Below are 11,433 nucleotides of genomic sequence, written 5' to 3' on the forward strand. Positions count from 1 at the left end.
ACCAAAAAAAAATAATGTGCTCAGTCTTTGTAAAGTCAGCATTGAGTCATTTCTCTCTCTCTCTCCTTTTTTTTTAAAAAGATTTATTTATACAAGAACTGGGGTGCAGGCCAGATGTGCAGGAGGGTGAGAGGATTCACCAGGGACAGAGTGGGGAACAGAACAGGCAGACTGACTGAAATACACTGCTGAGGGGAGCAGCGGGCAAGACAGGAGAGGTCTGCCGTGCCACTGCAGAGGCTGCGGACAGCTTCACAGCACTGTGCTCAACTGCCTGCACCACCAGCAATGCCCTAATTTCTCATTTTTACAACCATTTCCTGCTCGCTGCCGTGCTTTTCTTCTGTCACCTTCTTCACATAACTGTGGTCTCTTCCTTCAAAGGAAGAATGCCCCTCCAATTCTACCCCACAATGTAAATTATTGTCCACAGTTGAAGTCAAAGAGGTGAACGTCTGCATGGTGAGCTGAGCCATTAATAAGTGGCCTTAAGATTTGAAGACATGAAAATCGCCATCATGAATGGAAACTGAATGGCTTCATCAACACTATCCCCAGGGCCTCAGGGATCAAACCCCTGATCCACACTTACCTGCAACCTGAGTGTAGCTTCCCTCCTCCTTGTCTTCCTGTGGGAAGAATCATCATGTGAGACAAGGGAGGAGTCAGCCCACGCAGTCTTTAAGGAATCTTCTAATCCTGGAATACTGTGATTAAAGACCCAGGTCAGGACTGGGAAAAATGAAGAAAGGAGGTGAGGGGGGACTGAACCAAATGCCCTCTGGGCAACACACATGTGTGGATGGTACTTCCCATTAACCAGGCAGGGCAAGTTCTCCCTGGGACATGGAGGCCCCCAGTGGACAAGATCCCCCACTCCCTTCCCCACTTGAGTGCTTCTTCCTCCACATCACAGCTGCAGCCACCACAGCTCCAGTGAGCACAGCACCAGTTTAAAGACCAAGGTTTCCTTTTATACACAACTATGTCCATATCTGTTACATTGATAGTGACGTGGTTTTTGTGGAGTCTGTGGGTTTGGAGTACGGGGTCTTTGAGGTCACTCTGGGAAAGGTTTCACCAGAGCTCCCCTTTCAGCGACACGTGGTGGGGTCCCCAGCGAGTTTCTCCAGGAGACAAAGACACTAGTTATATTTAAAAGATAGGTTTATTAGGGAAAGGGACAGAAGAGTAGAAGACACTTGCATAGACATAAGTGGGCAGGAAGAGCTGCCCCGAAAGGGACGGGTTTGCTGAGAGAGGCCTGCGTGGTTGCAGGCGGGCAGTCTTGAGGAGAGCGGCCTTTGCTGAAGGAGGTCAGTGCAGAGAAGTCCAGGCATGGTGCAGGTCACGGGCAGGCAGGCAGGAAACTGCTGTCCTGCGGAGGGAGAGGGTTGGTAAAAAGAGGCATCTGCATAGACACAGGTGGGCAGTGGGCTTGCTGCCCTGAGCCTGTGCAGAGACTGCACTGATATAGTCCTCTGCTGTTTGGGAGGGGCCACTCCTTGTGAGCTTTAGGGTTAGTGGCTGATTTTGGATAACTAAGCAGAATCTGAAAGGGACAGCAGATTCCACCATGGGCTCAATCTCCATGTCTTTACCTGTGGATGTGAGCTCTGATACCAGCTTGGATGTTATGTAATCCAGGCATTGGTGCCTGAAGATCTTAGTTTTCACAACTGTGTAGTCTGTGCCTAAGGATCCTAGTTTCCATAACTGTGTTGATGGTTATGCTAATCTCTTCTACCTCCATTTTCTTGTGAGAGCCACGTTTCTGGTCTTGTGGTGCTTCCTTTTGCAGTTTATTTATTTATTTTTTTCATTCCTGTCCTCCATCAATAGCATCGTTTTTCAGCAGGCACAACCATTTGCTGCAAAGTCCCCCGACAAGGGGGGCCAGGCAAGGGGGTGAAGATGCAGGCATTTGGGGATGCCCTTTAAGAGACAGGCCAGCTGGCTGACTGCCCAACCTTGTAGATAAGAGTGCTGAGGCCCTGGCCATGCATCTTAAAAGGGAAAGAGCTGTGAGTAAGCAAACTTGTTAATTATGCCTGCATGGGAGTGTTCATTGTGTTACAGGACAAGGAGAGGAGCACCCCAGGCCCTGCAAACCTGTCTGCTCTAAATAGGCTCTGCCATCCACTGCATCCACACAAAACATGTAAGACTGTAATGGGAAGGAACTTGAATACTGAAAGGTTCAGCGCAGTAAAGGAGAGGAGAGCCAGGCTACATTTCTCAAAGGGAGGGAAAGTTTATTGAGCCCCAGGCGGACCTCACAGACCCAAGGTGGGGGGTCAGTGAAGTCGCACACGTTGTTAGAGGGAAGCAGGGTTTTATAGGGTGAGGAGAGGTCAGGTGGGTAGTTGGGCTCCTATGGTGGGAAAAGTTTGTAGGGCAGGTAAAGGTTCTTTGTTTGAGAGGAGACTGGTAGGGGGAGGGGGGAGGCTCATTGTCTGAGTCCTCCAGGCAGGTATCCACATTCCTGCCCCCCAGGTGGGCTTCCTGGTTGGCTCCTGCATTCAGGCCTGCTGCATGGACCTTTCAAATACAATTAGTAAACAATACAGAAAAGACAAAGAATATAGTTTCTAAATCAAGCACCCATGTTACCAATCCCCTTGTGGGTAAAAGACCACAGGAATGGTCTTTTGGGCCAGAGCAAGGCCCGAAAGCCTGCCACAAATCTAAAGCATCTTTTAGTGGGAACCCACAGAAAAGGATCAGAAATAACCAGACAAGCTTGGGAGAAAGAGAGCAAATTCAAAATCAAGATAAAAGCTGCCATTGTCACCTTCCCACAGGTCTCTCACCAACATCAGTTTCAGCACCAAAAGGTAAGCGCAGTTTCTTCACGTGTCTCTCTGTTCCATGTGCCTCCTCCAGGTCTCCTTATGGCTCCACCTGCTTCTTTCCTTCCTCAGTCTCCTCTGCAGCTTCTTGTCTTCTCTTTAGCTCCACCCTCCTTTGAGTGGGATAAGGGAACCTGGAACTTCCCCTTTCCCTGGGCAGCAGCCTGTTACAATTGCACCAAGACTGGAAATTCTGCTGGAATCTTTATTATATTCATTTGCTCAATAATATATGTTCTCATCACTCTCTTGCATATTGGTTGGGTCTTGTGCTTATGTGTGATTTTTTTAAAGTAATATATTGTTCTACTAAGTTATAAAGATCTTCAGTATTCATTACACTGGAATCAAATTATTAAAAAAATTTTTTTTCACTTAATTTTTCACCACAAATCCCAAAAGTAAAAGTAGTACTGGAAGTTGTGAAGTTAGTGAAAGATGGAGGAGAGCAATGGAAAAAGACTGGAAAGGAGATGGCCCAGGACCAGAAACCTGGCTCACACAAGGAGCAGGGGGTAGAAGGGATTAACACAGCCATTGACACAGATAGAGAAACCAAGATCCTTAGGCTCCAAAGCCTGGATTACAAAGCAGAAAATCCAAGCAGGTATCAGACTGCTGTCTAGAGCACTGGCCCAAGGGTAAAGATATGGAGATTGAGCCCTTTGTAGACTCTCCTGTCCCTTTCAGATTCTGCATAGTTGTCCAACATCAACAACTAACCAGAAGGCTCATGAGGAGTGACCCCTTCCAAACAGAAAAAGACTATGTCAGTGCAGTCTCTGCACAGGCTGGGGGCAGCAATCCCTCTGCCCACCTGTGACTATGCAGGTGCATCTTTTCACCAACTTTCTTCTCTGCAGGGCAGCAGCCTCCTGCCTGCCTGTGACCTGCATCATGCCTGCACTTCTCTTCATTGACCTCCCTCAGTGGAGGCAGCTCTCCTCAAGGCCACCTGCCTGCAACCATGCAGGCCTCTCTCAGCAAACCTGCCCCTTTCGGGAGGCAGATCTTCCTGCCCGCTTGTGTCTATGCAAGTGTCCTTTACTCTTCTGTCCCTTGTCTAATAAATCTGCTCTTTAAATATAACTAATGTCTTGTGGAGAAACTCACCTGGGGAATTCTTCGTGTGTTGCTGAAACAGGAACTCTGGTGAAACCTTTCCCAGAGTGAACCCCAGGACCCCGCACTCCAAACCCACTGACTCCAAAAACTCCATCATTAGCATACCATAGGTTATTAATATTCTTTTTTAAAAAAATTATTTATGCATACAAGAACTGGGGTACAGGCCAGAGGTGTGGCGGGTGAGAGGATTCATCAAAGACAGAGTGGGGAGCAGAACAGGAAGAACTACAGAAATACATTGCTGAGGGGAGCAGCAGGTGAGACAGGGGAGGTCTGCTGTGCCATGTGGGTTGCTCCCTGGCCATGGATTGAACTGGTGCTTCTGCAGCTACAGGTCACTTCATTGTGCTGATGCTTAACCCCTTGCGCCACCAGGGAGGCCCCAGGTTATTTATATTCTAAAGTAAAGAAGCAATAACATCTTTTAAAAAGGTTTTATTCTAGTAAAGTAAATGTTTAAAGCTATAACCCACCTAAAAAAAATATATATACATGGGATCCGTAATAATTTGTGAGACTGTACAGAGTTTCTGAAAGAAAAATGTTTGAGGCTTGTGGACCTAGTCCCTGGGCCTGGACTCAGGGACACGGTGTGGCAAAGGTCTCGGAGCAGGAGAGGAGGGGGCGGCAAAGTCCCAGGTCTCGGGGTGTGGCTGTCTGGGTCTCAGTCCCCAGTGCAGTGTGCAGGGCTGGAAGGTGACTGCTGGGGGTTTGCCCTCTCCCCTTGGTTCCACTTCTGGGCTCACAGCCTGGGCGGGTCCTACTTCCTGGATACTGGTGACTCACCCCAGGGCTCACTCCCCATTGCCTGGAGGTCTCCGGAGCAGCCAATCAGCAGCCCCGCGGCTCCCGTTCCAAAGCCCTCGCCCGCCCGCCGGGACTCCGTCTCCCCAGCCCGGGTGGAGGCGCGTCCTGGGGGATGGGGGGCGCAGCCCTCCTGCTCCTGCTCGCGGTGGCCGCGGCCCCGAGGGAGACCCGGGCGGGTGAGTGCGGGTCGGGAGGGGACAGGGCGCTCCCAGAGGCGGGAGCGAGGGCGCGGCGGGCGTGGGAAAGGCGCGACCCCGCCGCCGCCCTAGTTGTCCCCCCACCTCGGCCCCGCCCCGTCCTGGCCCCTTTCCGTCCCCCGAGACCCCAGCCTCCTCTGGCCCCCCGAGTCCCGGCCATTTTCGTCCCGCAGCCGCTTTTCACTCTCACTCCTCTTTCACCCACTTTCTGTCTCGTGGGCGCCCCCCTGGGACTCGAGCCCCCGAAGGGGAAAAGAATAGCCCGGGTCTCCCCTCCCGCCCCCAGGCCCCCACTCCCTGAGGCTTTTCTACACCACGTTGGCCCGGCCCGGCCTCGGGGAGCCCCGCTACATCGCCGTGGGCTACGTGGACGACACGCAGTTCGGGCGGTTCGACAGCGACTCTCTGGGCCAGAGCGCGGAGCCGCGGGCGCCCTGGGCGGGGCAGGCGGTGCAAGAGGAGCAGGAGGACTGGGACAAGGAGACGCGGCACCAAAGGGACAACACACGGTGGTCCCGAGCGCACCTGGACGCCCTGCGCGGCCTCTACAACCAGAGCGAGACCGGTGAGCTGGCGCGGGTCCGGGCCGGGTCAGCACCCCCATCCCCACGGACGGGGGTCGCTCAGGGTCTCCCCCTCCAGGCTTCTCTGCATCCTGCCCGGAAACAGCCATGGGGCTTTCACTCCTTTTCATTCTGTTTAGTTTATTCCCGGCGGGAGGGGATGCGTGCAGGGTGACGAGAGGTGACACGGGGCAGGGACAGGGTCTCACACCCTCCAGGAGATGTTTGGCTGCGACGTGGGGCCCGACGGGCGCCTCCTCAGTGGGTATGTGCAGTTCGCCTACGAAGGCGCGGATTACCTGGCCCTGAATGAGGACCTGCGCTCCTGGACCGCTGTGGACACTGCCGCTCAGATCACCCGGCGCCAGTGGGAGGCCCGGGGTGAGGCTGAGAAGATCAGGAACTTTGTGGAGGGCAGGTGCCTGAGGTGGCTGCTCAGATTCCTGGCGCACGGGAAGGAGACTCTGCAGCGCACGGGTAAGAGGGGCCTGGAGGCCTCCCGGTCCCCCCCTGCCTGGAGTCACTGGGGGAAATGAGTCCTCTCTCCAGTCCAGAGAGGGGGACTCCCCTGGGTTTCATGTTCTGCACTAGAGAGACTCCCAGAGACTCCTGCTTCTCCTGAAGGACAGTGAAGGGATCCCGTCTCTCCTGAGAAAGACAGACAGTCCCTGACATCCCACGTCACCGGGTCCTTTTGACCAGGGGCCTGTTTGAGAACCACGAGTTTCTCTCTCAGTCTTGTTTCTGGTCTGAGAACATTTCCAGTTATGTGATTCCTGCTTTTCTGTGTCATTCACCTTCCACCCAGGTCAGGAATAAAAAGTCTGTGTTCCACTCCCTCTGCTTCATCGTACCCTGGGTTTTCGTCCTCATTCTAGAACTTTCTAAGGAATAGGAGAATCTCATAGATTCCCCCAGATTAGCCTGTTTTTTACATTTTATGCTTCTTGCTGCCACACCAGTTGTCTTGTCCATTGTGAGGATGGTCTAATGAGGATTCTTCAGTGTCCATGGAGGAAACACAAGGTGAGTTTTCTGATTTACCACCTCAGATCCCCCAAAGACACACATGACCCACCACCCCTCCAGTGACCATGAGGTCATCCTGAGGTGCTGGGCCCTGGACTTCTACCCTGCGGACATCACCCTGACCTGGCAGCGAGATGGGGAGGACCTGACCCAGGAGATGGAGCTGGTGGAGACCAGGCCTGGGGGAGATGGAACCTTCCAGAAGTGGGCGGCTGTGGTGGTGCCTTCTGGAGAGGAGCAGAGATACACGTGTCACGTGCAGCATGAAGGCCTGCTGGAGCCCCAAGTCCTGAGATGGGGTAAGGAGGAGGATGTGGGCACAGAGGCTGTTCTCAGGGCCATCAGGGCACTTCTGGAGCCCTTCAGAGGGCCAGGATAAGGTCTGGGGCTCAGGGTATAATCTTCCCTTACCTTCCAGTGCCTCCTCAGTCCTCCATCCCTACCACGGGCATCTTTGCTGGCCTGGTTCTCCTTGGAGCTGTGCTCACTGGAACTGCGGTGGCTGCAGCTGTGATGTGGAGGAAGAAACGCTCAGGTAGGGAAGGGACTGGGGGCTTTCAAGTTCCAGGGAGAACTTGCCCTACCTGGTTAATGGGAAGTACGATCCACACATATGTGTGGTACCGAGAGGGTATTTGGTCCCCCTCACCTCCTTTCTTCATTTTTCCCAGTCCTGACCTGGGTCTTTACTCACTGTTCTGGAAACTTCCCTGTTCTGCAGGATTAAAAGATTCCTTTAGGTCTCCTGACCTGACCACACCCTAGTCTCACATGATGTTTCTTCACACAGGAGGAAAAGGAGGAAGCTACACTCAGGCTGCAGGTAAGTGTGGTTTGATCCCTGAGCACCTGGGGACAGTGTAAATGGACTCCATGGGAGAGTCACCATCATCACTCCCTCCTATGGTCTCATTTCTGACCAGGTTCTGTTTTGTTCTCAACCAGGCAGCAGCAGTGCCCAGGGCTCTGATGTATCTCTCAGCCCCTAAGGATCTTTTACAATGAACCTGTTGAGTCTCCTGTTGTGCACACCCTGGACAGAAGGATGATGGTGTCACTGTTGTTCTTAACTGTGATATTGAGCATTTGATCATATTTTTACTTTTCTATGACTAAAGTTGCTGTTTGTAAGGAAATTTTGTACATTTTTACAGATGAGTTGCCATTCATTTATTACACTATTTTGTCCTTATTAAAATTGGGTTATTTCTTTCTGATCATTGAGTTTTAGGCATTATTTGTAGATACCATCCTTTATCAGATTCGTGATTTGCAAATGTTTCTCCCCACTCTGTGACCTGAACTCCTTTACTGTTGGGAAAATAAACACTATTGCCCAGACAGGAGCATGGAGATAGATATATATATATATATATATATATATATATATATATATATATATATGAGAAAAGATAAATTGCTAACTCTGTTTTTGAGCAGACACTGGCTGCCTGGGGTCTTGGGGGTGGAGTGGAATGACTTATGCGTATCCTTGAGTGTTATTTAAATGTCCTTGTATGAGCATGAAATATGCTTTCTAAAGTAAATTACACTTTATTCCTCGATTTATAAAACTGTTCACACATCATGTCCAAATCATGTGTTAAGACCAGACTGACACGTGGATTACATGTGATGGACCTGCATGTCACAGTCACAAAGTCATGGTTTCTCTCAGGGTTCACTCTGGTGTTGTCCATTCTCGGGGTGTTGGACAAATGTATAATGACCTGTGTCCACCATGAGAATATCATGCAGAGTATTTTCACTGCCCATAGTGTCTTCTGTGCTCCAAGGAAGCAAAAGCAAAAAGAAACCAATGGAATCACATCAGACTAAAAAGCTTCTACATAGTGAAGGAAACTATCATTAAAATGATAAGACAATATCAAATCAGAGAAACTATTTGCACATCATCAATCCAACAAGGAGTTAATCTCCAAAATCTACAAAGAACTCCAAAACAAGAAAACAACTCAAAACAGGGGCAGAGGAGCTAAATAGGTACTTTTTCTAAAGAAGACACACATGTGGCCAATAGGTAGATGGATAAATGTTTGCCATGTGCTGTCAGGAAAATGCCAATTGAAATCATAATGAGTTACCACCTCACACTGTGAGAATGACCCACTGAAGGGTGTGGAGGAAAAGGAACTCTGGCACATGGTGGGAATGATGTCTGGTCCTGTTAGTGGGCAGAATGAGGGGTTCCCTGGACCCTAAAAACTGTACACTCTACAAGGGATCTGCCATCAGCTGCATAAAAACAAAACATACTCTAAAGTATAAGACCTTCAACAGAAAAGAACTTTAATGCAATTAGTATAAAATAGAGAATCAGTGTGCAATAGAGCGAGAGAAGAGAAAGAATATAATTAGAATAGTTAACCAAGTGAAGCACCCAATGTTACCCGTTTCCTCAATGGTAAATGCCCAGAGAAACAGGCTTGGCCCAAAGTAGGCACACTGGGGCCCAAAAGCCTGCCACAAGGTTAAGGCACCCACTGGTAGAGACCCATGGGACAGGGGCAGGAGGGGCCAGGCAAGTCTGGAAGGAAAAGAACAAAATCAAAATCCACATCAAGATAACAGCAGCCATTGTCAGCTTCCCCATGGGTCTCTCATTCACATTTTTGCCTCTTTCACTTGTCTCTTTCCATGTCCCCAACTCCCTGGAACAAGTCCAAGTGAGAAGCAAGTGTGGTTTCTTCTTCACATGTCTCTCTTCTTCATGCACCTCCTCCAGCCTCCTTTCCTCCTCTTACTCCACGTCTTCTTCCTCTTCCTTAGCTTCTCATCCCTGATCAGCTCCACCTTTCCATGGGCGGGGCAGTAACCTGGAACCTCTGTTTTCTATGGATAGCACATTGGTCCTGCCCCTATATAAAAAAAAATTAAAATGAAGGTTCCTCAAAATAGACCTGTCACATGGTCAAGCATCCCATTCCGTAGTATTTATCCAAAGAAGGTAAAAACACTAATTCCAAGGAATATGCGCCTCCTCTGGTCACTGCAACACTGTCTACTATAACCAAGCGATGAAGACAACCTAAGTGCCCAATGGCAGATGAGGGGATAAAGAATACAAGCTATATACACAATGGAATACTACTCGCCTGTGAAAAAGATGAAATATTGTATTTGCAACAACATGGATAGTTGTGTATGGGATTGTGCTAAGTGAAATAAGTTTGAAGGGGAAAGTTAAATATTGGATGATTTCATATTTGGAATATAAAGAAACAAAGCAGGGACAGATGAAACTAAACCAAAACATACTCTCTATATATATGACTGCAGAATGGAAGCCATGGGCTGGGGGTAAGAGTAGGAAACAGTCGGAAGAGGGCCCAATGGACTATGGTTAAGACTGTGCGTGCCCTTAGGGTGGGTGTGATGTGGTAACAAACATCTGAAGAGGTGTGACCCTTGCCTCTGAACACATGCAGTATTGTAAACCAATACTAACCTCAGGTGAATAATACAATGAAGGTAAAAAGAAAAAAAAGTAAATTGTCTCCTCCATCAGTCACTGACCTCAGGACTTTGCCTTCGCCTCCTCACTGTCATGCAGGCTGAGGGGCTGGTTTCCCATAAGGTCAGAGGCAAGAGGTGCAGGGACTCCTGGAGCTGCTCAGACCCCGCTGAGTAGAGACACTGCAGAGAGGGCGGCTTTGAGGGGACCAGAGACAGAGGGTCAGAGTAACGCCAGTGCTAAATGAGGGTCTGGTTCCCAAGGAGAGGGGAGTGTGTGTGTGTTTGCGCGTGTGTGTAACAGGAATGACAGGATACACAACATAAGATGATGGGAAGTCAATTAACATCAAGCCCCAGAATAAATTAATTCAAATTGCACACAGAGTAGAGAGTGTCAAAACAACACCTCAGTAAATACAGTTCCATGCAGAAGCAGCTTCTGAGCAGGACTGAAAAAGCATTGGACCTGAAGAAGAGGAGGAGGTTTAGAAATATCTCATGGTTGCCTTGAGGTGTAAAGAGCTGGGCAGGACCCCTCCCCCCACCCTGGCCCCTGCTAGGATGTGGTGGCATCTTCACCCTTGACAGCTCCCTCCCCCAACCCCAACGTTCATCTCCTTTGGGGTCACCTGTATATGTACATATATGTACACGTGTAATCCCAGCTGCTTCTTAATTTCCCACCTGTCTGGGGCATTTAGGTTGTTTCCATAGCTTGGTTACTGTAAATAGTGCTTCAGTGGTGACGGGAGTGCAGGTCCCTTTACCGGAGAGTATCCTCTGTGAGGAGATCCTCAGTGTAGAATTTCTGGGTCCAATGGCAGAACCACATTTACTCTTTAAGAAACCTCAGTACTGTTTCCAGAAGGGCTGGCTCAGTCTTTATCCAAAAACTGTGCAGGACTGTCCCCTTTTTCCATATCCTTGCCAGCACTTGAGTTTCTGGTCTTTTGGATATGGGCCATTCTCACAGGTGTGAAGGTTTAAAGCAGGGGATCATAAAGCCACACAATGTGGGCAAAAAGAAATCCTGTAACACTCAGGCCCACACAAGGCTGTCTAATACCCTGAAAGAAAATAATGATGAAGAAATTCAGGTGAATTCCCTCAGTGTTAACAATATCAATGGTCCACCGCATTCTCAAGATGTCCTCCTGAAAGCATCCCCATAATCTTGTCCCAGTCTCTCTGCCACAAATTCCAGCCCCCCAGCAGTCTTCGAGGGTCTCACCTTTAGGGGCTGAGATACATTTCAGAGCACTGGGACTGTGGCTGCTGGGGGAGAACACAACAAAACTTGGTCAGAGATAAGACCACGGGAGGAACATGTGAGAGTGACTCCCCCACAGGCTCCATCTACACTGTTCCCAGGGGCTCAGG

General features: G+C 49.7%; 1 protein-coding gene across 1 annotated transcript in view; it reads left to right on the plus strand.

Annotated features, from left to right (window-relative positions):
- The window catches only part of LOC311188320 (class I histocompatibility antigen, Gogo-OKO alpha chain-like), a gene marked incomplete at both ends in the record, with an annotated part of 30,669 nt that extends 23,104 nt beyond the window's left edge, over nucleotides 1-7,565 (plus strand). The window contains 6 exons of the mRNA XM_084259438.1: nucleotides 5,246-5,549; nucleotides 5,749-6,024; nucleotides 6,600-6,875; nucleotides 6,995-7,111; nucleotides 7,367-7,399; nucleotides 7,522-7,565. Of these exons, the coding sequence (XP_084115564.1) occupies nucleotides 5,246-5,549; nucleotides 5,749-6,024; nucleotides 6,600-6,875; nucleotides 6,995-7,111; nucleotides 7,367-7,399; nucleotides 7,522-7,565 (1,050 nt within the window). The remainder of the gene's footprint in view (nucleotides 1-5,245; nucleotides 5,550-5,748; nucleotides 6,025-6,599; nucleotides 6,876-6,994; nucleotides 7,112-7,366; nucleotides 7,400-7,521) is intronic.
- Between the last annotated feature and the right edge of the window lie 3,868 nt (nucleotides 7,566-11,433).

Source organism: Talpa europaea (genome assembly GCF_964194135.1).
Source record: "Talpa europaea genome assembly, chromosome: 2".
Classification (NCBI taxonomy): domain Eukaryota; kingdom Metazoa; phylum Chordata; class Mammalia; order Eulipotyphla; family Talpidae; genus Talpa; species Talpa europaea.